This window comes from Euleptes europaea, chromosome 13, assembly GCF_029931775.1.
Source record: "Euleptes europaea isolate rEulEur1 chromosome 13, rEulEur1.hap1, whole genome shotgun sequence".
NCBI classification, from domain to species: Eukaryota; Metazoa; Chordata; class Lepidosauria; order Squamata; family Sphaerodactylidae; genus Euleptes; species Euleptes europaea.
In genome coordinates this window covers 45,752,480-45,780,370 of record NC_079324.1, presented here as the reverse complement: position 1 = coordinate 45,780,370, position 27,891 = coordinate 45,752,480, and the positions used below count along the sequence as shown (strand labels likewise).

General features: G+C 47.7%; 1 protein-coding gene across 2 annotated transcripts; it reads left to right on the top strand.

Moving 5' to 3' along the window:
- Positions 1-107: 107 nt before the first annotated feature.
- On the top strand, positions 108-27,891 carry CASTOR1 (cytosolic arginine sensor for mTORC1 subunit 1). 2 transcript variants are annotated; one of them, XM_056859604.1, is made up of 9 exons: positions 108-227; positions 7,483-7,553; positions 18,531-18,724; positions 20,371-20,503; positions 21,627-21,747; positions 23,388-23,501; positions 25,512-25,594; positions 26,497-26,591; positions 27,812-27,891. In XM_056859604.1, the coding sequence occupies exons 1-9, from the start codon at positions 115-117 to the stop codon at positions 27,875-27,877; spliced, it is 990 nt and encodes a 329-aa protein (XP_056715582.1). In that variant the 5' UTR covers positions 108-114; the 3' UTR covers positions 27,878-27,891. The 2 variants fall into 2 exon arrangements, with proteins under 2 accessions (XP_056715582.1, XP_056715581.1); XM_056859603.1 differs by having other exon boundaries at positions 21,624-21,747.

Below are 27,891 nucleotides of genomic sequence, written 5' to 3'. Positions count from 1 at the left end.
TGGGCGGGGAGGAGCGCGCGGGGCTGCGGCGGCGCCTGGAAGAGGAGGAGGAGGAGGCTTCTGCTGCTGCTGCTGCTGCTGCTGCTGCGCGGCCGGCTGCCCCTTGCAGGCGCGATGGACCTGCGCATCCTGGAGCCCCGGGTGCGGGTGCTGAGCATCGCCCGCGCCGGCCTCTGGCTCTACACCCACCCGCTCCTCAAGATGCTGCTCCTGCCGCAGCGCAGCAGGTGCGGGGGCGGGCCCGGACACGCGTGTCAGCCGCTCGTGGGAACGGGCCGAGCTTCGTTGGGGGGGGGCTGCTGTGAATCGCGCCCCGCGGGAGGGAGGGAGGGAAGGAAGGAGGGAGGGAGGGAGTGCGGGTGCATGCGCGCTTGCTTGCTTGCACCGCAGCCGGGGCTGTGGAGCTGGCCCAGAAGGGGCGTGTGTGTGTGTGTGTGTGTGTTAAGTGTGTGTGTGTGTGTGAAGTGCCGTCAAGTCGAGGAAGACCCAACAGGAGATGGACGGACTCCATAAAGAGTGTGTGTGGAGAGATGGACGGACTCAATAAAGTGTGTGTGTGTGTGGTGTGTGTGTGTTAAGTGTGTGTGTGTGTTAAGTGCCGTCAAGTCGAGGAAGACCCAACAAGAGATGGACGGACTCCATAAAGAGTGTGTGTGGAGAGATGGACGGACTCAATAAAGTGTGTGTGTGTGTGTTAAGTGTGTGTGTGTGTGAAGTGCCGTCAAGTCGAGGAAGACCCAACAAGAGATGGACGGACTCCATAAAGAGTGTGTGTGGAGAGATGGACGAAGAGTGCGTGTGGAGAGATGGACAGACTCAATAAAGTGTGTGTGTGTGTGGTGTGTGTGTGTGTTAAGTGTGTGTGTGTGTTAAGTGCCGTCAAGTCGAGGAAGACCCAACAGGAGATGGACGGACTCCATAAAGAGTGTGTGTGGAGAGATGGACGGACTCAATAAAGTGTGTGTGTGTGTGTTAAGTGTGTGTGTGTGTTAAGTGCCGTCAAGTCGAGGAAGACCCAACAAGAGATGGACGGACTCCATAAAGAGTGTGTGTGGAGAGATGGACGAAGAGTGCGTGTGGAGAGATGGACGGACTCAATAAAGAGTGTGTGTGTGTGTGTGAAGTGCCGTCAAGTCGAGGAAGACCCAACCAGAGATGGGCAGACTCCATAAAGGAAGCCACAGCCTTCCATTTGCAAGACCTGAACAAGGCTGTCAAAGGTAGGACATTTTGGAGGACTTTCATTCATAGGGCCATTTATTCATGGAAAGTTTTGCATTGGATTTGCCACTCTTTCGAGGCACTTTCCCCCCACCCCCAATCCATATTCTCAAAACTCAACAATAAGCCGCCGTGCAGAGTTTTGAGAATTCAGATGGGGAAAACGTGCATCTAGAGAGTGGCAACTCCAAGGCTAAACCTTCCATGAATAAATGGCCCTATAGGGATGAAAGTCCTCCAAAATGTCCTACCTTTGACAGCCTTGTTCAGATCTTTCAAATGGAAGGCCGTGGCTTCCTTTATTGAGTCCATACATCTCTTGTTGGGTCTTCCTCTTTCCCTGCTGCCTTCCACTTTTCCTAGCATGACTGTCTTTTCCAGTGACTCTTGCCGTCTCATGACATGACCAAAATACGACAGCCTCAGTTTAGCTTCTAGGGTCAGTTCAGGCTTGATTTGATCTGTAACCCACTGATTTGGTTTTTTTGGCAGTCTGTGTACCAGCTTTGTTTTTAAGCGGTTGTGGTGGCAGCCTGGGCCCCGTGGAAAGGTTTGGCGTGCGGGCCGAGGGGTTGTGGCGGAGCAACAGATGTGGGTATGCGGGCAGGCATGCACAGACGCACGTCCATCCACCTCGAGCTTGTCGAACTAGGGCCATTTATGCACGGGAGGTTTTGCCTTGGATTTGCCCCGCTCCCTAGAGGCACATTTCCCCCCATCTGAATTCTTAAAACTCTGCCCGGGGGGGCATGTTGTTGAGTGTTGAGAACTTGGATGGGGAAAATGTGCATCTACGGAGCGGCAAGTCCAAGGCAAAACCTCCCATGCTCCTCACAAGCAGCACAGGCCATTTATCCATGGGAAGCTGTGCCTTGGATTTGCCACTCTCTAGATCAGTGGTTCCCAACCTTTTTTTGACCAGGGACCTCTAGGACTTTTTTGTTCGGTGCAGGGACCCCAAGGTTCAAAATAAAAATTCTGAGAATTTGAAAATAAACTTTAATCATAACTGTTAGTTAAACATTAAACTTAGAATAATATTTGAATATATATTTTTATAATAGAGAACTTTTAATTGAAAATATTAATTTATTATGGGTTTATAACTTTGTTTCACAGACCTTAATTTAGTTCTCGCGGACCCCTGGGGGTCCACAGACCCCCGGTTGGGAACCAGTGCTGTAGATGCACATTTTCCCCATCCGAATTCTCTGCATGGGGAAAATGTGCATCTACGGAGCTGCAAATCCAAGGCAAAACCTCCCATGCATAAATGGCCTAGGTCTAGAGGGGAGTTAAGGAGGGATGTGGGGAAACGAAGCATGCTCTGGGGCTGTGGCAGCCGCTTGGGCTCCACTGATCTATTGGTGTGTGGTCTGCTGGGGCCATAAGTGGGGAAGAGGTGGGTGTGCGTCTCAGCCCTCTGTTTTAGAAGCATTGTGGGTGAGTTAAGTGTTGCCCAGACTTCATTTAGTGTGGTGAATGAGTTGCCCCGATTCACGTGTAGTACTCTGAAGGAGAGGGGCTGGAGGGCTGGCTGGGAAATCAGGGAGGGCTCTTTGATTTTGGGGGGAAATAGGGTGAGAGAACTGTGGGGGTAGTGGTGTTTCTTTGGGCAGTCCTCACTCAGCATCATTTACCCCAGAGGTCACTGCCCTTTGGCAGAGGCCAGCAGTTGGAGGCCCCGTGCCTCAAATCTGGCCCCATGTCAGTAGGCCCTGTCACTTGCCAACCAGTGGGTAACAGAACAATACTGTGGAAGCAGGACTTTTTTCTGGGGGCGGACCTCCATCTCCATACTTTGACCCCATGCTTAAAAGCCTCTGTCTCTCTCTAGAAAATCTGGTGGCTGACAGAGGCCTTAACATGTCCTGAGGTCTTCCACTACTTGTATTTGCAATCATTGGGGTAAAACAGAAGGGTTGGAAAAATACTTTTTCTTCCCATTTGTTAATAGCGGAAATGGATGTGGCTTAGACTTCTTTTATCGCTGTGCATGGATTGGCCCAGGCTAGCCTAATCTTGTTAGATCTCTGAAGCTAAGCAGGGGCAGCCTTGGTTGGTACTTGGGTGGGAGACCGCCAGGGAAGTCTGGGGTTGCTCCCCGGAGGCAGGCAATGGCAAACCACCTCTGTATGTCTCTTACCTTGAAAACACTACTGAGTTGGCAGTGACTTGAGGGCTCTTTCCACTACTATGAATTGAAGTCTCCCCTCTACTACCTTGAGTGGTGATCAGTTGGTACTGAAGAGTAGTTCATTTTGAGTTATCCCCCATTTCTGTCCCTTACGGTTAAATTTGTATTTGGCCACAGTTGCAAATAGCCTGTTTCTAAGATTTTGCCAGAGCCGTCTAATTCCTAGAATTTCGCATATCCAGCGTTTTGCCTGGAATCTGATGCTGGATAGAAAATTCCGCTTCCTGCAAATCTGGGTCCTTTTGTTTAAAACAATTGGCAAGTAACGCCACTATCCGTCGTCTAATTTCTTCCACTTGTGGACGCTTCCTTAACCTCCCCCAACCTAACTGAAATTGGGTCTGGAAAAGTTGAGACAATCGTAGGTGCCAGGATGAAAGGTTTATGAGCTCATTTCAACATTTCATGTCACCTACAGTGCAAAGCAAGGAGGGGGGAGAGAAATCGACATTCTTAGGCATCAAATAAATCAGGAGTTGGTGATTCACACACATACCCCAGCAGTTCCAATCCCAATTCAGCTAAAGCCCAAAGGAATCTTATGATAGTTTAAACCACTGGTTCCCAACCAGGGGTCCGTGGACCCCCAGGGGTCTGCGAGAACTAAATGAAGGTCCGCGAAACAAAGTTATAAACCCATAATAAATTAATATTTTCAATTAAAAGTTCTCTATTATAAAAATATATTTTCAAATATTATTCTAAGTTTAATGTTTAACTAACAGTTATGATTAAAGTTTATTTTCAAATTCTCAGAATTTTTATTTTGAACCTTGGGGTCCCTGCACCGAACAAAAAAGTCCTAGTGGTCCCTGGTCAAAAAAAGGTTGGGAACCACTGGTTTAAACTACTAGACACTGTGGCAAAAGATTTTGTGGACTAGTGCCCACTTCCTCAGATGCAAGAAGTATTATCCTTATCTTGCAGCTCTATATATATGTCAGTGTGGATAAGCAGTACAGCCAGAAGGCTGTGAAATACGCCTCTTTCATTGCATGGCTTTTCAGTACCACTCTTTTTTTATTATATATCTGTCAACCCTCTGTGGTGAGAAAAATCGGGAGAGAGAGAGAGAGAGATGTGTGGAGTCTGAAAGGCTAACACAGCCTACCCTCTGGAAATGCTGCTAAAGTTCATTTACTGGGATCTGACTCAAGTATGTACAAGTTGATATAATTGTGCCAATCTGAGTAGCTTATTTCACGTGCATGATTAGGATGTGGTACTTTGCAAAGAATTTCGGGCTGCACTCTTAACACTTAACTGGGAGTAAGCACTGTTGAATACAGCAGGGCTGGGAGACTCGGAATGCAACCTCAAACGTGCGATCCGAAGTGTTGCTTTTCAACCTTAATTATCAGGCTTTCAGTATCCTGATTAGGACAGAGAGTGTGTATGTTTTGGGGGGGGCATGGGTTAAGTCTTTCCAGAACCAAGGGGCTGAAATTAAATCAAAAGAGTGTCTGTCTAGACATTAGGAAGAATTTTCTAACCGTTAGAGCGGTTCCTCAGTGGAACAGGGTTCCTCGGGAGGTGGTGATCCCTCCTTCCCTGGAGGTTTTAAAGAAGAGGTTAGATGGCCATCTGTCAGCAGTGCTGATTCTTTGACCTTAGGCAGGTGATGAGAGGGAGGGCATCTTGGCCATCTTCTGGGCATGGAGTAGGTGTCACTGGGGGTGTGGGGGGAAGATAGTTGTGAATTTCCTGCATTGTGCAGGGGGTTGGACTAGATGACCCTGGTGGTCCCTTCCAACTGTATGACTATGATTTTCGGGGTGGGGAGGAGGCAGCTATGCATCCCATTAGGAAACTTGTCTGTACTGATGGGGTAGACACACATTTCTGCAGCAGGGCAGATAGCCACTCCCATGTCCTTGTCAGATCAGGAAAACAGTGAGAGGGGAGGCTTGAGCCCCCCCCCCACACCCATGCCACAGTTCTGTTTGTAATCAGGCTCCTACATTAAGTCTGGAAAACACTGACAACTGTGGAAATGTGCATGTTAGGCTAGACCCTTGGCCTACCACCGTACCTGCCTCTTTGGCCCACATCATCTCCCCGGGGGCTGCCAGGTACAGCGCTATAGTGTCAGTACAAACTACAGCTCGTGAGATTTTTCTGATGGGGTCTAGCAAATACATATCTCTTTGGCATCTCCTGTATGCCTTACCCTATATATCCTATATCCACTCCTTTCTCCCTGCCAGGCGTTTGAAGTCCCACTCTTCCTTCCCAGGTTGCTCCAGGTATGCTTTCTTCTAACACCCTGTATCTGTCGCACATTGTTCCTGCTTTAGTGCCTCCTTCCTTTAGCTTTCCTTGTCCTTCTTAAGAGTGCTGTCTTCCTCCTCCCATAGCATATATCTAGATCATCCTGAGATTTCTTCAAAGCTGCTTCTCCATTTTGTCTCTGTACCCTTTTGCCTTCCTCCCCCCAAGCCTTATTCTCCATCTGCACTCCTTTCATTAGGATACTTTTTCTCATTCGCCTTCCTGCTCCGCCTCTTCCTTTGGCCTCCTTTTGTCTGGGGTTTCTTATGCATAAAGGTAAAGGTGCAAGCACCTGGTCATTCCTGACCCATGGGGTGACGTCACATCCCGACGTTACTAGGTAGACTTGGTTTACGGGATGGTTTGCCAGTGCCTTCCCCAGTCATCTTCCCTTTACCCCCAGCAAGCTGGGTGCTCATTTTACAGACCTCGGAAGGATGGGAGGCTGAGTCAACCTTGAGCCGGCCATCTGAAACCGACTTCTGTCAGGATCGAACTCAGGTAGTTAGCAGAACTTTTGACTGCAGTACTGCAGCTTACTGCTCTGCGCCACGGGGCTCCTATGCTTAGCTTCCTTCTACCCTGAGGCCTGTTGCCAATCTTCTGTCTATGCCAGTGTGAGTTGTTGATCACAGCCAAAATGACAGTTTCCCCTTCCATCATGCAAGCTGGCCTGCAGATTGTTTGGGTCTGTGGGTTGCTGAACATTCCATGCTGCTGCTCCTGCTTCATAGTGATCTTGTATTATCTATATATTGCACTTAAGGGGGTTGAAGTTAAGAGAAAGTCTTGCCTGAGGGCCCATAGCGAGCTTGTGACAGAGGTGAGGCTTGATCTGAGAGCATTCTGGTTCATACCATGCATTTCCCCAATGACAGCTGGCAAAATATGCTTGCAATCAGCAAAGGAGATGCGTAGTTGCCAATCGGTAAATTTCCAATCCTGCTCCCATCTCATGCTTGCCTGAAGTCCAAACCATGGAGTGCTAGTAAACGAGAATGCAAAAAGACAGGAGGGAATTGCCGCATCCTTGTGAAATGGGGCCGTTTAGTCCTGTTACCTCTACTTGTAGTCTTACAAGGAATGTTGGAGGTGTTTTCTGAGGGATGGTGGGGATGGGCCCAGGGTGTGGTGGTCAGGGAAGGCGCCATCAAGTGGCAGCCGACTTATGGCAACCCTGTAGTGTTTTCAAAGCAAGAGACGAACAGAGGTGGTTTGCTATTGCCTGCCTTTGCATAGTGACCCTGGAGATCCTTGGTGGTCTCCCATCCAAGTACTAAGCAGGGCCGACCCTGCTTAGCTTCCAAGATCTGATGAGATCAGGCTAACCGAGACTATCCAGGGCATGCCGTACCAAAATGCCTTGGGTTCTCTGCTCTAATCTTTGCCTGTGTGCTCTATGAGTTTCAGCAGATGGATGTGGTAATGTTACTGGAACTGCGTTTAGGGTGGCTACCTGCAGACAGTGGCTGAGTGGGGTCTCCGTATAACTGATATCGACCCTGTGGCAGTGTGCTTCCATTTTTTGAAGTAGAGGAAGGAAGCTGCATCCATCTTAACATCTGCTCAATGACACTTCCCAGTTACGGGATGCTGAATTCTTCCTATTTCTAAGGATGGGGATGCTGGACTAGAGTGTTGAGGAGAGAAGTCTGTTCCCTCCAGTGTTACTTTTTCACAGCCTATGGGGTGGAAGGAGAGTAAAATAGGGGTGGGTTTGGGCTTTGTCGAAAGCTAGCCAATGTTCCCAATGCTGGCTCAGATGTCCAACTCTGATTTTGCTGTTTTCCTAGATGCAAATTCTTCAGCTTAACCGAGACTCCTGAAGACTATACCATTATATTGGATGAAGAAGGCTTTAAAGGTATGGATGCCTTGCTTGTGTTGACTTTCTCAACTATTTCTCTTTATCATTTCTCTTGCTATCTGTTTAAATTGTGTTGCAGTTTAAATATTGTTTTCCCCTCGTCCAGCACATGCCTGATCTCTCTATTGGTGGTTCTGTTCTGAGTCATTGGTAAGAAGGATGACCTGGCCCTCTCTTCTAAGGGTAAAGGTTGTCCCCTGTGCAAGCACCAGGTCGTTCCAGACCCATGGGATGACGTCACATCCCAATGTTTACTAGGCAGACTTCGTTTATGGGGTGGTTTGCCGTTGCCTTCCCCAGTCATCTAAACTTTACCCCCAGCCAGCTGGTACTCATTTTACTGACCTCGGAAGGATGGAAGGCTGAGTCAACCTTGAGCCGGCTATGTGACCCCGACTTCTGCAGGGATCGAACTCAGGTCGTGAGCAGAGCTTGGACTGCAGTACTGCAGCTTACCACTCTGTGCCACAGGGCTCTTATCTTCTAAGGGTAACCTCTTTTAAACCCTCCTGAAAGGTTAATTTAATGGTGTAAAGAATAGAGGGATGGTCCCAGCAGGATCCCCATATGGCTGATTTTTGGCAGAGGCTTCCAGTATCTGACTCTTAGGACAGATCTGCAGTTCCTGTATGTGGAAGTGGTGGTGGGTGGGACAGATCAAGGCTCATTTTTTCTAGCAAAAGAACAAAAAGGGACGAGGAGGAAGGCCCCATTGTGAGATGCACGTTCTCAAGGAGAATCTTGCAGGTGTGTTTTGTGTCATTCCCTTTTCTCCAGCAGGGTTTGCTCAAGCCTGGAGACATCCTAGGGGCTGAGAGAGGAGAGGGTTAAAGCAGCACCCAGCACCTCCCCTTGTCTGCCAGAGCTCTTCCTGGTTTGGGTCTGTTTTCGTCTTCTTGCATCTGTGGCTTCCTGTTACAGGAACAGCACAGAATGTTGGAAAGAGACTCAAATCCTCAATCTTATTGGACCTGAACCGGGAGGTTTTGGTTCCTTATAGCGGTTCCTTTTTCTTTGTGCTCCTCCCTTCCTCTTCCAAAAAGCTTCCTGCGAAGAAAGATGGGGAAACCGTTTCTGATAACAGTGAATGAATGGGATGACGCAGCATCTCTGATCTTTGGCCAGGACTTTCATGGAACATAAGAAGGTTGAGATTGTTGAGTCTTATTCTGCAAACAGGAGTTGCTTACGAATGTCAGTTTCTGACAAACAAGAAGGCTGTCAAGAGCACAGTTTTGGAGCCCCTCTTCTTTCCACCCTGCTCCCACATTAAAAACTCTTCCCTTTACGATCAAAGTTCAGACCAGGCTCTCTCTTGGCCAAGCAGAAGACTGTGCGGTACCAACTTGACCTTCATACACAAACCCCAGCTTTGTATACAGGCTTGGATGCACCAATAGCTACGAAAGGAACTTCTCTTTACAACTGGAACATGGTAGAGGTGATTAAAGTGCATGGAACTTTAAAGGATGAGAGGTCCCTGTCCCAAGGAACATACAATCTGAAATCCGGCAGGTCAGGATAAACAGAAAAATGTGTGTTCTTCCCAGTTATATGTGCTTAGTCTTGGTTTCAGTAGGAGAGGGTTTAAAGGATTATACCAAAGACTTAATGGAAAAGGTTTTGGGGAGGGGACTGGATGGAAGTGAGCCCACGCAAGTGTTCTGGAGGGCAGCAAAGGAGAAAGGGGCAGAGCCATTTGAAGAAGCAGGAGACTTTCAGAGGCCTGAGGGCAGTGAAGCAGTCAAGATCATAGAGTGGAGACTGGGGCAGTGGGAAGTGAGGAGGGTTTTGGAAGGCATTTTTGCCAGATCAGGAATTGGCAGTGAAAGGATAAGGAGTGATGTTGCCTAGTCGGAACAGTGGAAGAGGTGAGTGATTTTTGTGAGTGAAGTCCTGCATGGAAGTCAGGGGCCATGGGCCATAAGAGAAGACCAAAACGAAGGAGGTTGTGGCTGTTAATGTGAGAGATGAATTTAGCATGAGCCAGAGTATGCAGGAGCTGTGAGGAAGTGCCATGCTTTTACAGTGTTGTAACAGCAGAAGTTACCTGACTTGGTTCGCAACTCTGTTCCTTGTTCTGCAGCCCAGTTGCTGGGTTGTACCTAATTTGTAAGCCAGCCTTTGTCGTTTACTACCAGCGCTGCCATTTTCATTAACATTCATGCTGTCTGCTAGGAAATGGGTGTCCAAGATTGTGGGAATTTGAAACTCCAGGAAAGTGTTATTTTTGAAGTAGCTGTACTAACAATTCTTTGCCTGGGCATGCCACCCAAGCCCTCTGAAGTGGATTGCCCAAAGTCGTCTTGAAAGAGCTGGGAACATTCTCATAAAAGCCAGCATCAAATTCCTAGATGTTGGCAAACACTACTTAGCAGCATAGGTGACCAAGGAATCTCTCTGCCAATCTCTGTCAGTCTAACATGCCATAAGTGTTCTTGCGGTTCACCATCAGATGTTGCTATAGAGCTCCCTGTGGGGTGGATAGGAAGGTTTTTCCTTTTGCGGGGAATTGGAACCTTAAAACTTCATTTGTTTTGTGGAAGCCCGCGGGGCAGCAGTTCCCATGTAGCATGCTTGTAAGGCAGCTGAATCCAGCAATGCTTATCCTATGACCTTAAGCAGATGATGAGAGGGAGGGCATCTTGGCCATCTTCTGGGCATGGTGAAGGGGTCATTGGGGGTGTGGGGGGGAGGTAGTTGTGAATTTCCTGCATTGTGCAGGGGGTTGGACTAGATGACCCTGGTGGTTCCTTTTAACTCTATGATTCTATGACTGCCTGAGTAGGGAGGGTCCACACAATAGTGATTTCCCTTCTCCTCTACCCCTATATTGGTAGCAGAATAATTCTGCGAGAAGGGGTAAGGATTCCATATTGCCACTTGTGCTACACCAGAAAGCTAGAGGGGAAACCAAAAGAATCTGTTGTCCAGAAAGCATAGTTCCATCCCTGAATCTTAATGAGAGGCCATAAGGGAATGTGGAGTGTCAGAAGGCAGTGTTATTAACCAAGCGTCCCTGCAATTGCAGAAAAGCTTGTATGTTGTTGCTGCAGGTGATAAGGAAGAAGAATAGTTGGTTTTATACCCCACTTTTCTCTACCTTAAGGAGACTCGAAGCGGCTTACAATCAGCTTCCCTTCCCCTCCCCACAACAAGTACCTTGTGAGGTAGGTGAAGTTGAGAGAATTCTGAGAGAACTGTGACTAGCCCAAGGTCACCCAGCAGGCTTCCTGTGGAGGAGGAGACTCAAACCTGGTTCTCTAGATCAGGGCTTCTTAAAATTTTTCAACTTGCGATCCCTTTTTGCCCGAGAAATTTTTATGTGGCCCTGGTATATAGGTATGTAAAATAGGCATACAAATTAAACATTTACTGATAATAAGTCAATTTTTTTGCGACCCCCACATTCAGTTAGGCGACCCCATATGGGGTTGCGACCCACAGCTTAAGAAGCTTTGCTCTAGATTAGAGTCCACCACTCTTAACCACTACACCATGCTGGAGCATGTGTCTCTTTGAGGGTAAGAGCAAAGGGTGCATTCAGTTTTAACTCTGTGTGTGTGTAAAGTGCCTTCAAGTCGCAGCCGACTTATGGTGACCCCTTTTTGGGGGGTTTTCATGGAAAGAGGCTAACAGAGGTGGTTTGCCAGTGCCTTCCTCTGCACAGCAACCCTGGTATTCCTTGGTGGTCTCCCATTCAAATACTAATCAGGGCTGACCCTGCTTAGCTTCTGAGATCTGATGAGATCAGGCTAGCCTGGGCCATCCAGGTCAGGGCTCAGTTTTAACTAGCCCATGAAAAAGAAAGGACCTCGGCTATCAAAAGCTGCCGTGAAGCTTTCAAGGAATGCAGTGCGTGTAACTGCCTCATTTCTTTTTCTCCAGGGATCTCTGGAAAGGGGGTATGCCATTGTCAGCCTTGTCCAAGTCCACTAGGCAACAGATGCCCAGCAGATGTTGGCGTTGTGAATCTGTTTGTTTATCCCATGAGGAAAGCGCAGGGCCAGAGGAAGAGAGATAGGAAGTGACACCCGGGCTGCCCCGTCAGTGCTGACAACAGCAGCTTTTGTGTATCCAGCTCTTGGCTCCCCTCCAGAATGGGTTTGGCAGAACATTTTCAGAGCGGACGGAAGGCACAGCCTTTGCAAGGAGGGATGTTGTTTTTTTCATATGGTCTCATGGAAAAGGGTTCTCTTTGGGGAGGGGGAAGGGGGCAAAGGGAACTAGCGGTCTCCCGTGACAGGTATGATCGAAGTTGTCAAGTCCATGATGCCTTTGTTTTGTTTGGGGCTGTTTCTATTCTGGCTGATTGTCCTGCATTCCTGGCTGAATCTATCAGTATTGCAACCGAAGGTGTGCATGTCCAAACTGGCAGATCTGAGTGCAGATCTGCTCACCTATGAACGGCACATGCCGTACCAGATAGACGGGAATGTGGGCCTGATCTCTCTGGCTTAATAGCCTCGGCTATCATGGCGCTTTTAAAAAATCAATAAGGCCTCATCATGGTATGAGTGGAGAGCTGCACGTATGCCTTCATGTGCACTGGATGCACACCATCTCGTATTCAGATTTGGCATGTGGCGTGGTTACTAACATTTAAACAAAGGCCAACTGCTGCTGCTGCTTTAGGGTCTCAGGGTCCTAGGCTGGGTAAGGGTTGGACCTTCCAAGACAGAGGTGGGACTGCTGTTTGCCTGCCAACGCTGGTTCCTCAAACACACAAAGCCGCCTCCAGCAGCCGAGCCAGGTTCATGTAGCTATTTATTTTGCTTATGTGTTTGTTTATTTATTTACAACATTGATTTATTTTGCTTATTTATTTATTTACAAAAATTTATTCCCTACCTTGTAGCTGCCCTGACCTGGATGGCCCAGGCTAGCCTGATGTCGTCAGATCTCAGAAGCTAAGCAGGGGGTCAGCCCTGGTTAGTATTTGGATGGGAGACCATCAAGGAAGTCCAGGGTTGCTGTGCAGAGGAAGGCACTGGCAAACCACCTCTGTTAGTCTCTTGCCGTGAAAACCCCGAAAAAGGGGTCGCCATAAGTCGGCTGCGACTTGACGGCACTTTACACACACACACCTTGTAGCTGTTTATTTTGCTTATTTGTTTGATTATTTATTCACATTTATTTATTTTGCTTGTTTATTTGCAAAAAATTATTCCCTACCTTGTAGCTGTTTATTTTGTTTGTTTATTTATATGCAACATTTATTTATTTTGCTTGTTTGTTTAGTTATAAAAATTTATTCCCCACCTTTCTGCCCAAGCAAGGCCACCAAGGTGTCTGACAATTAAAAGCAGAACATTATAAAAACACACAATAAAATCAGTTGAAGCCAAGGGGGGGAAATGTATTTAAAAACACAGCAATTAAAACAGGGCAGGAAGACAAGGTCATTGAGGGAACACCAAATGAAAGGAAAAGACTTAATCTGCTGGTGGAAGAATGTGATGGAAGGCGTCAGACACATATCCCTGCAGAGGGAATTCCACAGTTTTAGTGCCACAAGTGAGAAAGCCCTCTCTTGTGCTGCTACCTGCCTTAACTCAGAAGGTGGGGGTACCTGAGGCAGGGCCTCAGAAGAGGATTGCAGTGGTCAGGCTGGTTTGTATGTGACTAGGTAAAGGTAAAGGTCCCCTGTGCAAGCACCGGGTCATTCCTGACCCATGGGGTGATGTCACATCCCGACGTTTACTAGGCAGACTTTGTTTGCGGGGTGGTTTGCCAGTGCCTTCCCCAGTCATCTTCCCTTTACCCCCAGCAAGCTGGGTACTCATTTCACCGACCTCGGAAGGATGGAAGGCTGAGTCAACCTTGAGCCGGCTACCTGAAACCGACGTCCGTCGGGATCGAACTCAGGTCGTGAGCAGAGCTTTTGACTGCAGTACTGCAGCTTAACACTCTGCGCCACGGGGCTCCTAGTATGTGACTAGGTGGTCCATAATTCATGCCATCGTATTCCCTATTACTGTGTTTGGATATGAAAGCTGGACAATAAAGAAAGCTGATAGGAAGAAAGTAGTTTCGTTTGAAATGTAGTGTTGCAGGAGAGTGTTACACATACCCTGGGCCACCAAAAAACAAACACACAAATCAGTGAGTTTTAGATCAAATCAAGCCTGAACTCTCCCTAGAAGCTAAAATTACTAAATTCAGGCTGTTGTGCTTTGGCCACAATATGAGAAGACAAGAGTCACTGGAAAAGACAATCATGCTAGGAAAAGTTAAAGGCAGCCAGAAAAGAGGAAGACCCAGCAAGAGATGGATTGACTCTATAAAGGAAGCTACAGCCCTCAATTTGCAAGACCTGAGCAAGGCTGTTAAAGATAGGTTGTTTTGGAGGACATTGATTCATAGGGTCACCATGAGTCGGAAGCGACTTAACAGCACTAACACACACACAGGCGGCATGTAAGGTATGCTGGTCCCAAACTGTATAAGACAATGGTAGCTACTGGTCAAGGTCTCGGCCAGGGGTCTTTCCCACCCTTGTTTCCATTTTTTTAAAAACTAGAAAAGTCTGGGGCTGAGCCAGGGAGTTTCTTTATGTAACGCTGGGACTCTGCTACAGAGCTTCAGCCCCAGGCAACAGGCTGATTGACCTTCTGACTTGAATCATCCCAGCTGCACAGTTGGCCTCTGCATCTTGCTAGAGACGCAGATCACATAAAAGGGTTGGCCTCGGCTAGAGACCGAAGACTGTGTCAGCAGAAGCAGAGGACTGAATGTTCCCGAGCAGCATAGTGAGTCTCCCCCCCACACACACACACACACTGACTGTGTAGCCAACTGCTCTGTTGTAAATACTATTCTATTGGCCCTACAGTGTGTACGGGGCAGTTCCTAGAAGACACTGGGGCTAGGATCCAGCTTCCTAAGAATCTCTGCTTTCACTCTTTAAAAAAAACAAAAGATTCTAGCCCTTACAGTAGCAAAAGATTGCTTCCTTTTATTTATCCCTTAGAAGCTCCTTGATCCATTGATCTTGAGCAGCGTAAATCTAATGTTTGAGGGATATAAGGACTGAAATCTTGCCATTGAGAATGTAGCCTTGGGATCCCTGTCAATAAAAAAGGCATTATGTCAGACACAGAGGCATTAGATTTATATGTTAAAAGGGGAGAGATATAGCGTGATTTTAAGTTCCTCATAGAAGCGGCATTCCAAGAGGGCATGAGCTAATGAATCAATAGAGCCAGAAGAGCAAGGACAGGTCCTGTCTGGGTATGGTATATTCAGAATTCTGCCCAAAGATTGCTTCCACATTTTGAAGCATTTCACCTTGGGTCCTGAGGTACATATTTTAAATTACATTCATTTGACTAGATCACAGAACCCAGATGAGTGACTGAATAGGATTTCCTGTGGTTTAAGGTGGTTCTTCTATGCCTTGCATGACTCCGTGGCCCTCCCTATGACTATTATGCAGAATAGTTTTATTTATGTATTGATTTAAACCTTTCTATCCTGCCTTTTGGCTCGACTCATGGTCCCCAAGGGAGCAAACATCAACACATGCCAACATTAAAAGCAGTGTTTAAATACTAAAATATATATGTGTGTGTATATATATATATAATGTTTAAAACAAACAAAACACACAAACAGGAAGGAAGGCTAATAACACTTAGTGAGGCAATGCCAAACAACACAAACAAGTCTTCACTCACTGGTAGAAAACAATGACAGAGGAAGATGGAACTCCCTCCCCAGGGAGATTAGTCTAATGTTTCGGTGCCACAACCAAGAAGGCTGTCTAGCCTTCAAACAGGCCGTCAGAGATGCCCAGAGAGGTCTAGTAGGTTCATATGGGACTGAGTGGCCCTTAATCTATGGTGGCCTGAATCCATATAGGGCTTTAAAGGTCAATGCCAGCACCTTGAAGTGGGCCCAGAAGCAAATTGAGAGCCACTATTGATGGACCGAGACTGGAGTGATACGGTCCCCTATGATCTACTCCAGTCAGTATTCTGGCTGCAGCATTCTGTACAAAGTGAAGCTTCTGGACAGTCTTCAAGGGTAGCCCCACATAGAGCACATTGCTGCTATCTAGATGTTACCAGGGCTTGCAAGATCTTTTCTGCCCAGGAAGGGCAGCAGCTGGCTGACCAGCTGAAGCTGGTGAAAGATGTCCCGGCCATTACTGCCTTCTGTTTATCCAACAAGAGACCCCAGTCCAGCAGCACCTTCAACCGATGAATCTGCTCCTTGGGGGAAGGGGGGAGCAACCCCATCCAGAACAGGAGGCAACCCAATTCCTGGGTCAGACCTCCCCCTCACACCAGTAGAACCTCCGATTTGTCTGAATTAAGTTTCAGCTTGTTAGTTGTCATGCTTCCAAGCTGCTTCCACATAGGACTGAAACCACCACAAAATAGTGTCTCTCAGTCCAAACTCCAAAAGGCATTCAAGAAGGATACAATGATCTATAGTATCAAAAGCTGCCAAGAGGTCCAGGAGAATTAACAGGATCACATCACACTTCTGCTGTCCATCTCCTGGCGCAGGTCATCCACCAGGGTGACCGAGGCTACTTCAGTCCCATAACCAGGCTGGAAACCGGACTGGGAGGGATCCAAACAATCCACTTCATTCTGAACAGATCATAGAAACAGATCATAGACTGGGGTGAAACTGGAGATTAGGCCTCTGTGGTGCACAGTTGGCAAGAATTAGTTAAGAGGGGGTCTATGGTTACTAGACCCTATCAGCAATCATAAAAATTGTGTTTTCTGTTGTCACTTCAGGGTACCAGTGAGAACTGGGGTGGGAGGAAGTTAATAAAGGTAAAGGTTCCCTGTGCCCATGGGGTGACGTCACATCCCGACGTTTCCTAGGCAGACTTTGTTTACGGGGTGGTTTGCCAGTGTCTTCCCCAGTCATCTTCCCTTTACCCCCAGCAAGCTGGGTGCGAATTTTACCGACCTCGGAAGGAAGGAAGGCTGAGTCAACCTTGAGCCGGCTACCTGAAACCAACTTCCGTTGGGATCGAACTCAGGTTGTGAGCAGAACTTGGACTGCAGTACTGCAGCTTACCATTCTCGCCACGGGGCTCCCTGGGAGGAAGTTGAGTTTCCCATATTGATTTCAGCTACTGGTCAGTTCTGTAGGTGCAGACCTCTAGTTTATGCAGGCTGCAGAATTCGGGTCATCTTTGCAAAGTCCCATCTTGGGCCCGAGTTTTCAAGCATCTGAGCACATTCAAAGTTGCTTGATTGAAACTGGCAGAGTTGATGGCTGTTTGCTTGGTGTGGTCATTCTGACGGCATTGAGGCAACTTTGGGTGCGGCCCCATTCTGGCAAGCCACTAGCCTCTCTGTTTTTACCAGCGATTTTTACAAAATCCACAGAGCTGCATTGGCCAGGGAGAGTAATGAAGACTTCCTGGAGATGTGTATTTAAGCTGTGTGCTCCAGCACTGTGGTTCTGGTAGGCCTTGGGAACAAAAGCTGATTCCTTTTGCTCTGAAATGCCCTTCACTCTTTCTGTACTTTAGGTGTTTTATTTCTCTTGACATTCAAGTGGTTCCCAGGCTCCCTACCGATCCCCCAAGTCTGACCAGTCATTGTGCTTGTGAATGGCTCCATCCTGTTTCCTTGGAACAGAAGGGCCTGTTTATTCTAATAGAGGATTTTGGTGGTGCCGGTAGGCTGAGGAATGACTTGTTTCACATATAAATGTGGAGAGTTGTGTAGCTGTGCTATAGCTGTGTGGAGCCTCTATAATAGAGGGTTGGACTCAGCCTGTGGAGACCCAGGTTCAGATGCTCATTCAGCCACAGAGCTTTACTGGGAGATGATGACCTGGGGTCACTCCTGACCTACCTCTCGAGGTTCTCATAATAAAAAGGGGTGTATCTGTGTACTTGAGATCCTTGGAGGAAGGATCCCTCTTAACTGGATCTGCTTCAAGTGAGAAATCTCAGGCAAGAGGCAGCTTCCTATCTTTCCATGGTGCCTGGGTCCAGCCGGTATTGCGTCCCCAAGGGGGTCACTTTGGCTGTTAACCCCAAGGGGGTCACTTTGGCTGTTAACGCGTGGCCATCTTGTTTCCAGTTTCTCCCGTGAGCGTGGCGAATTCCACAAGTCAGCATGCACGGTCATCGCCCGGCTGCGAGATCGCCCCACCCATTTCCAGGACTTCCACACATTTTCAAAGTTCTGCGTGGTCACGATTTAAATCGCTGCTTCCTTGCAGCTGCGGGAGTTTTCCAGTGCATTTGCGAACACCAGTAAACTCCCCTCCGGGAGAAGCTACTGCCTGGCCCCAGCAGCGGCAGCAGCGGGGGCGGCTCGTTCAGGCCCCCCCCCCGGTCCTGCACCTTTCTCTCCCCCGCTCCCACGCCCTCCTCCACCCCCCAGCACCAGCTGGTGTTTTAGCCCACCTCAAAGCAGGCTCCAGTCTGCAGCCCAGAACCCCGTCAGAGCCCCACCCTGTTTGCATCTGCTGGAAGTGCTCGGTGTTGGCGCAGGAAGGAGGCGCTGCTTCGCTGGCGATGCAGAGCACTTCCAGCTGACACATACGGGGGTCGCCTTTGCCAGGTGGAGGCAGCGCGGCGGCAGTCTTCAAGCAGTGCTGGACAAACGCTGGTCAGGTACGCTCGAGGCTCATCCTGCATTGAGCAGGGGGTTGGACAAGATGGCCTGTATGGCCCCTTCCAACTCCATGATTCTATGAAACTTGGTGATAGGCACCATCTCAGGGAGGCATCCCTCTTCTTACACACAAGGGAATGCCTCTTCTAAAATGAGCTCTAATGTGACAGATGAACTTCCTACTGTATACAAATTAAATTGAGTTTTAGTCAAGTGGATAAATTAGCTGTGGATAAACCCTACTCATGGATGCTTGAGGTGGCTTTCCCTGGCTTATGGCCTGAGGCATCTGCTGGAGTGTGTTGCTCTTCTTTCTTTAGGGGAGGTCCTCAGTTTCTACCCCTCACCATTGTTTCTCTTTTCCTTCCAGAGCTGCCCCCCTCCGAGTTCTTGCAAGTCGTAGATTCCACCTGGCTGGTGCTCAATGTCTTGTCCAACGGCAGTTCCTCGGCCAACATCCAGCCCATCGGGGTCACCAAGATCGCCAAGTCCGTCATTGCGCCGTTGGCAGAGCACAACGTCTCAGTACTGATGCTGTCCACCTACCAGACTGACTTCATTCTGGTGAGCCTCTTGACGTTTTGGGGAGATCATGACCTGATGTCACTCTTGACCTCTACCTCTCGAGGTTCTCATAATAAAAAGGGGTGTATCTGTGTACTTGAGATCCTTAGAAATGGCTTTTGTCTAGAGGATAAGCGGTGTGAGGGGAGGTGGCTGCAAAACCTTTGAGGCTGCTGTGGGTTTGGGGCATTTCTTTTAGTCTAGCAAATCGTTAACTTGTTCTCACTGAATGATAACAGAAGAATAAGGTGTTTTTAAGGCTGAACTATGTGTTTCATCAAAACGTTCCTGTCCTCCTCAGTTTCTGGCAAGGACCTTGTTATTGTACTGTTAATTGATTACTTATAAGCGCATATTGAGGTGGTAGCGTGTGGACTTTAGACCCCCTATTTTTTTGAACAGCGTCAGATCAGTTAGAATTTTCTAGGATGCTGGACTTCAGTTGGAAGGTCTAGACCCACAAATGAGGACCTTGGCTGAGTCATAGGACTTTGCAGCTGGTTCCGGGTCTGTTGGCTCACTGGGCGCTGGGTTCACAACTGGTTGCTGTAGCAGAATCTTAGGGTCTCCCTGCAGAGCACTCAGAGGAGCCTGCACCTCTGCGATCTCAGGCCCAGAGAGGACTTATCAGAGCAGAGTAAAGCGATACCATCACTTCGCGTGATCTGGACACTATACTTCTGTTGATGCAGCCAAGATCGCATTTGCCTTTTTAGCTACCGCATCACACTGCTGAGCCATGTTTAGTGTTTGGTCTACTAAGACCCCAATATCCTTTTCGCGCACAGTACTGCTGAGACAAGTCTCCCCCATCCTATAATTTTGCACTTGATTTTTCCTACCTAAATGCAGAACTTTACATTTATCTTTGTTGAAATGCATTTTATTGGTTTTAGCCCAATTCTCCAGCCTGTCATCCTGTATCCTGGCTGTGTCTTCTACCGTATTTGCTACCCCTCCCAATTTAATATTATCATCTGCAGAGCCTACCCAAGTGGAACTGGGGCAAACTAAGACAGTGGAAAGGGTTGGGCATCATGTAGCTCTGACCTACAAGATGGCTGGAAGTTCTGCTCAGCTCCCCTCTTGCTGTCTAAAGCCTGGTTCACACATGCATTCATACCACAGGTGGAAGATGGCATTTTGGAGTGTTCGTCTAAGTAAACAGCTCCCCAGAGATAGAAAACCAGCACAGTAAGCACTGTGTGTGTATGTGTGTGGGAGTAGTAGAACCTTTTTTCCTGCTGTTCTAGTTTTCTATTTGCATAGAACTATTTTTGGTGAAAAGGAATGCTTTGAGCTGGAATGCATTTCCTGCAGTGTGAACAGGTACAATCCATTCTACTGTCTCATTCTCCTGTACGTGTGAACCAGGCCCTGTTCAGATTTTAACTAGACATGGGCTTGGATGCACATGACCAGTCCTTGTAAGCTTTAGGGGTTTCTGACCTTTTTAAAAAAAAACAAAAAAACAGCAACTTGCAATTCTCAAGACACTGTATTTTGCACCCAGTACCAGTTGTACTTCAGAATGCCTGCAGGCTTGCTTCTAGGGAGGCCTCGAGCTTTTCACTCAGTCGCAACACCACCCTTCTCATTCCAGAGCAGGCTTGAGATCCAGCAGTGATGTTTGACATCTCTTTCAGGTGCGGGAGAAGGACTTGCCTGTTGTGATCCACACCCTGGAAGGCGAGTTTGATATTTACAAGGAGGTGAATGGGGAGCCAGTCCCAGCAAACTGTGATGACGCTAGTAACGGGTTCCTGAAGCCAAAGCAAAGTAAGTGTTTTAGGCACAGCGCAGTTCCTAGGCAATGTGTCCTTGCTTCCAAGTGATGATGGCTGGCATTTCCAAGCAGCGGGGAGAGAGCACAGTAAATCGCATGCCACCAGTCTGCCTTTATCTGCCAATGTGAGCTTTGATTTATTAAAGCTTATACTCTGGAAAATTTTGTTGGCCTTTTAGGTGCTGCTAGACTTGGGATGTTCTTCTCCTGCTACAGTCTAATACACCTGCTCACCTGAAACTAATGTGCTTCTAGCAAATCAGGATTGCAGCCTTTCATCCCTTCAGGGAATAGCATTCCATTGGTACCCTGTGATATTTTAAAAGTGCTGCACTCTTGCTTCTAACTATTGGAGACAGGATACTTGGCTAACTTAAGTGCAGCTATCAGACTTTTAAAAAGTGTTACATTGCTACAAACAAAATTCCTGCAACAGCTGCCTAGCTGTGTATGTGGCCACCGCACAGGGTGTTGGGGAGGGGTAGGAATGAGAGTGCTGCACCTGCCTTATCTTACATGCATTCACCTGAACTTGGGCACAATGCTTAGAGGCAATGGCTGCTCTTAAGAGCGGTGGTTTGGAGCGGTGGACTCTAATCTGGAGAACCGGGTTTGATTCCCCCTCCTCCACGTGAGCAGCAGACTAATCTGGTGAACTGGGTTGGTTTCCCCACTCCTCCACATGAAGCCAGCTGGGTGACCTTGGGCCAGTCACACCTCTCTTAGAGCTCTCTCAGCCCCACCTACCTCACAGGGTGTCTGTTGTGGGGAAGGGAAGGGGATTGTACGCTGGTTTGAGTCTCCCTTAAGTGGTAGAGAAAGTCGGCATATAAAAACCAACTCTTCTTCTTCTCTTTCTCCTCCTTTCCCCCCAGAGAGAGACTGGAAGGACAACTGCTGCTGTTCTGCTCCTTCCTGCCTGTTTGCAGAAGTCATCTCCCCTTTCTCCATTCTGTTTTCCTTGCACTCTTTCTGAGTTCTTGTGACACACACACACTCAGGGTTGATAGGTGCGGGAGAAGGACTTGCCTCCACCAGTCTCTCCTGGGAGTCTCTATCTGTTCTAGATTTGGGGGTTCTGATATTTTTTGAGGGGTCTCTCTTTCATTCTAGCAGTAAACTGCACTGTCCACCCTGTCCAGAGCCCCCGGAACAGGTTCTGTATTCTGAGTGTCGCTCCTGACTCCTTGCCGGCGATAGCCACCATCCTCATTGATGTCCTGTTCTACTCGCACAGGTAAGGAAGAGGCTTTGTAGAAGTTTCCCTTTGGAGTGGGTGAGGCTACCCCCGACACCCCTTCCGTATTACAAAGCCAGCGTTCCTAATGATTAGAAATGATGGAGATTTAACTTGGCCCAGTTCTAAAGCCAACCAAGAGGATTCTAAGTGGCTGTTTTCTAAGGAAATAAATTACTGTGGGCCATATTTTGTTCACTGCACACCTGTGGCCAAATGCTGGCTTACTGGGGCTTATGGAAGGTGTCACATCCCGTCTTGCATTTTTCTTATGCACATTAATTTTTTTAAATAAATAAAGGGGGGGAACTACTTTAAGAGCAGTTCAGCACTGGAATCAGCTGACTTGGGAGGTGGTTCTCTCCCCCTCCCTGGCAGTCTTCAAGCAGTGGCTGGACGAACACTTGGTGGGGATGCTTTATGCTGATCCTGCATAGAACGGGGTTGGACTAGATGACCTGCTTGGCCCCTTCCATTATTTTATAACTGTGGGGCTATGTTGGCTGGTCTCAGCCTCTGTAACTGACTGTGCCTTTGCATTGCTGTTGGGGTTTATCTGCACATCATAGGGCTGCTAATTGCACCATGAAAATATAGCAAAGCGGCGTCTGGATCATAAAAAGAACGGCCTTGTTGGATTAGACCAGGGGGTCTGGCTTTGTATTTCAACCAGAGCCCTGTCAGGTGCTTCAGGGTATTCTGTAGCTATACAGATAGGGCTTGGATCTGGGTATATTTAGCCTGAAGAGGAGAAGGCTGAGAGGAGATATGAATGATAACCATCTTCAAGTGCTTGAAGGGCTGTCATATAGAGGAGGGTGCTGAGTTGTTTTCTGTTGCCCCAGAAGGTTGGACCAGAACCAATGGGTTGAAATTAAATCAAAAGAGTTTCCGTCTCGACATTAGGAAGAATTTTCTAACCATTAGAGCGGTTTTACAGTGGTACAGGCTTCCTCAGGAGGTGGTGAGCGCTCCTTCTCTGGAGGTTTTTAAGAAGTGATTGGATAGCCATCTGTCAGCAATGCTGATTCTATAACCTTAAGCAGATGATGAGAGGGAGGGCATTTTGGCCATCTTCTGGACATGGAGTGGGGGTCACTGGGGGTGTGGTGGGGAGGTGGTTGTGGATTTCCTGCATTGTGCAGGGGGTTGGACTAGAAGGCCCTCGTGGTCCCTTCCAACTCTATGATTCTATGATCTCCTATCCTTGGCTTTCAAAACATTGAACCTTCTCTTCTTTCCCACATCTGTTTGCAATGAATGTTAGTAGCTTGCAGGTCTGGCCCTCATCATTAAGGCTAAAACAACTTGCCTCTCATTTAGCGTCACCAGCAGCCTGGTAGAGTGTTCCACCAAAGCTTACACTAAGGCAGAGCTTGGCAAAGAATAATGGGGTGCATCTAAGACGTTCTCTTGCTGTGTGTACCCTTCCTCCCAAAGGTCCCCCATAGCTACTGAAAACTTGACGTGATGTTTGTGGAGGATCTTCTGGAGGGAGCTCATAGTAATAGAGATGTCAAAGTATCCCATCGTCCCACTGAGCCCGGCCTTGGCAACTAACTTTGCAAACTTTTGCGGGATCTCTATGTTCCATTTCAGCTTTGGCAGCTTACCTACTTCATTTACCCATCTGTTTGCAGCCCACCGAAGGAAACGGTTTCCAGCAGCCAGGATCTCAACTCTATTACCTTCTTTGCCTTTTCTTTGATAGAGGGCTACATTTCTGTTGTCATGGATGCTGAGACTAAGAAGAAGTAAGTACCATCCATGGGGTCCCTTGAGGAGCTATGTTTGCTGCAACTTGTGTGTGTGTGTGTGTGTGTGTGAAATAATACTGCTAAGTTCATTGTCAGCCAGACCAAATTGTGCTGCTGGTGAAAGTGATGCCAGTGTTGGATTGCATCTGATGATGGAGTTTTATGCAAATGCTTGTTGTATTAGCTGTGGTCATGACAATATTTCACAGAAGCACATTTGTGTATACATGTGATATTAAAACAACACATCCTTATCCGCTGGCTAAGCAGAATCATAGTCTTACAGCTTCATACACTGATAAAAATGAAAAAGGTTAAATTGACTTAGATAAATTCATAAAATTTAAAATAGAGTATTCCCCCCTCCCCCCCCCAAAAAAACCCTGTTGAATCCTCCTAGCAGCTAAAAGAAACTTTGTGCTACCTCCTCTGTAATACAGGGGCGCTGATCAGCCAGGAGGAAAGCCACTTTGTCCTTTGCGAGATATAGAAAATATCCTGCATCAGCAGAGCAATGAAGGTTTCCCGTGAAAAGCACAGTAAAGCAACACATGAGCCACTGCTTCTGGTTGGTTCTGTGAGCATGGGCAAGTCCGACTGCAGACAGGGATGTTCTTAAATCTAGCCCAAAGAAATTCAGTCGGGAGGATACTTAGGCGAGCTAACATAAAAACCTGACGGAGCTGCGGGGATGTTAAACAGGAAAAATAAGTCGGTAAAGCTCCGAAAGTAGGGTAAATACCCAGTTCTAAAATAAATATGGTTTCAGCATGTGCTACTTCAGTGCTACGGGAAGCTTTCTTTCTGTTGTGGGAGTGTTGGTGTGAAATAGTCACATTGTGGGTAAATTAAGGCTGCAGTTCATCAGCTAGATGAATTGACAAATCTAGAAGAAGAGTTGGTTTTATATGCTGACTTTCTCTACCACTTAAGGGAGACTCAAACCGGCTTACAATCACCTTCCCTTCCCCTCCTTACAACAGACACCCGTGAGGTAGGTGAGGCTGAGAGAGCTGTGACTAGTCCAGGGTCACCCAGCTGGCTTTGTGTGTAGGAGTGGGGAAACCAACCCGGTTCACCAGATCAGCCTCCGCCGCTCATGTGGAGGAGTGGGGAATCAAACCTGGTTCTCCAGATCAGATTCCACTGCTCCAAACCACCGCTCTTAACCACTACCCTGCACTGGCTCTCTATTTGATCCATTTAAAATTAAACTACCAGTTAATAGGGGCAGACTGACCTGGATGGCCCAGGCTAGCCAGATCTCGTCAGATCTCAGAGGCTAAGCAGGGTCAGCCCTGGTTAGTACTTGGATGGGAGACCACCAAGGAATACCAGGGTTGCTGTGCAGAGGAAGGCACTGGCAAACCACCTCTGTTAGTCTCTTGCCATGAAAACCCCAAAAGGGGTTGCCATAAGTCGGCTGCGACTTGACGGCACTTTACACACACACAATAGGGGCAGAGGTTCTTTTAATTATTTTTCATACAATCCCCTAATTAAAATACAAAAACTGAGGTTGGCAGGCACTGTCTTTGAAGAGGCATTCCACCACCACTCCTTCAACCCAACCCACACATGATTAGTTTTTCTCCCCTCATAACTGTTGTGCCTTCATAGGCAATAGCTGCTACAATGAACTGGTGAAGCATTGCGTGGCAGCATTGGATGAACCAATCGGTTTCTGTATCTGAGCAAACGCTGGCTGGAAAAGCATAAACTACAAATGGCCCAGCTTGGCTCATGCTTCCGCTTCCCTTTGGGTGCAAAGCTAGGGGACTGCACAACTGCCTGATCAGAGGTTAGGGGGTGACAATATCTGTGAGAGGTGCACCCAGAATCCTTTGCAGTGCCCTGGAGGACGCTGGAATATGGCTCTCAGGTTGAGCATGTGCATCATACATCCTTTTGGGGGTGGGCAGGGGATCTTGTTCTGCTCAGGTGTTCCTCTTGAGGGAGGGTGCCAGCCGGCTGTGTCCAATTTCAAATCTTTCTCTTCTCTCCCAGATTTCCCAGTGACCTCCTGCTGACCAGCTCCTCAGGGGAACTCTGGAGGATGGTGAGAATCGGCGGGCAGCCCTTGGGCTTCGGTAAGTGGATGTCTGCGTTCTGTGCAATCTCTGAGGGCAGCTTTTCCTGGTGAGTGGTAGTACCAGTAGTGAGGCATTCAGGTGCTGCAAGGAAGTAGTGTGTCCAGAATACTTCGTACATGCTTCTAAGTAGCATAAGAACAACCATGCTGGTCAGACCAATAGCCTATTGGGTCAAGCACCCTTTCCCACTTTGACCAGCCATATGAAGAAGCTGAAAGCCAGCAACCATCCCGGTGCTGTCTGCTCCTGATTAACAGATAATCAGCGATATACTCCTGGACAAGGAGGTTTTATTTAACTATCCTTACTAATAGCCAGTGATAGACGTGTTTGTCTAGTCCCACTTTTAAAAGCTGATTAAGCTAAGGGCTGTGACCACATCTTGGTGGCAGTAAATTCCTTAGATTAACTGTAGTCAAGGCCAGTAGGACCTTAGAGTCCAGAATAAAATTCAGGGTGTAAGCTTTCAATAGTCAATGCTCCCTTTGTCAGATAAAAACTTGAATCTATCGAAGAGAGCTTTGACTGTCAAAAACTCATACCCCCAAAATGTTGTTGGGTCTCTAAGGTACTAGTGGATCCAAATCCAGCTCTTCTGCTGCAGACCGACACAACTACCCTCGGAAACTATTTTCATCTTAAAATAACTCTGTTGTTGTGCTTGGTTGACGAACTGTCAGATTCCTCTCCAAGTGAGCAGGCAGGGAAATCCTTCCTAGTTTCTTGGCCTCCCAGTTTAAGCTGCATATGACTGATCCAGGTAAATTCTCCTGGGCTATTAAACCTTGTTGTGTTCTTTGCAAAGCTGGATTGATTTCTGTGAAGTATAAAAGGGGATTGCTCCAAAAAAAATAGGTATATTGATCCCATGCTTATTTCCCCTCCTGTTTATTCTGCAGATGAATGTGGGATTGTGGCTCAGATTGCAGAGCCCCTGGCTGATGCAGACATATCTGCTTACTACATCAGCACCTTCAACTTTGACCATGCCCTAGTAAGTCAGCCGTGCCGTTCAGCAAATTGCCAGCTGCTCTGACAGGAGAAGTTGAGAGAACTGCTACTGATTGGTCTGTTCTTCATTCGTGTCTTTAATGCTGTCCTGTATACCAATCCCAATTGCCCTGACCTGGATGGCCCAGGCTAGCCTGATCTGGTCAAATCTCAGAAGCAAAGCAGAGTTGGCCTTGGTTAGTAATTTGGATGGGAGGACCACCAAGGAGTGCCAGGGTCGCTGTGCAGAGGCAGGCAATGGCAAGCCACTTCTGAACATCTCTTGCCTTGAAAACACAACAGGGTCGCCATAACTCAGCTACAGCTTGACGGCACTTTATGCACACACACACACATACATACCAATCTGACACCCCCTCCTACCTCTGCTGCCTATATCAATGCTGAGGTAAGGCTATTGACTTGGTCTAGGTTCAGTTCTGTATCACTCAGAAGTTTAGATCCTTCAGGGAAAAAAACTGCACAGATCAGAATTGGGACTTGCCTCCAATAAACTGCACCACCATCCCATTCCTTCTGACCTAGCCATTGTGGTATTCAGTTGTGTAACAATGGGAAGAAATTGAGTTGTCCGCTTCGAGAGCCAGTGTGGTGTAGTGGTTAAGAGCAGCGGACTCTAATCTGGAGAACTGGGTTTGATTCCCCGCTCCTCCACATGAAGCCTGCTGGGTGACCTTGGGCTGGTCACAGTTCTCTCAGAACTCTCTCAGCCCCACCTACCTCGCAAGGTGCCTGCTGTGGGGTGGGGGAGGGGTGGAGGGAAATTGTAAGCAGCTTTGAGACTCTTTAAGGTAGAGAAAAGCGGGGTATAAAAATCAACTTCCTTGATTGGGGGTGATGTAGGGCCAACCTCTAGGGAAAGCAGACAGCTTTACTGCAGCAGGTTCCTGCACTTCTTAGTGGTCTGTCCCTCTTAACGTTCTGCTGAACATTTAAAACCCTTTTTAAAAAACGAATGGCTACCGCCACCGGTTCAGCTTTAAAGGCTGAGAATGCCTAAGATTTCATGAGTGTTATTAAAGGCTGCCACACAACGTTTTTTAAAGATAAAAAGCAGTAACACCCCATTATATAGAGACAGACAGTTTGGCGACCATAATATATAGTGTGGCACAGCTTGGGAGAAGGTGAAAGGCAGTCTGAAGTTCAAAAAGTAAACACTGCTTATTGCATAGGGCCCGTCCCTGTTTCTCCCTCCCGTAGGTCCCAGAGGAAGGTATTGACCACGTCACGGAAGTGCTCCAGAAACGGCAGGAGAGCCAGAGATAGCCGCTTGGCAGGAC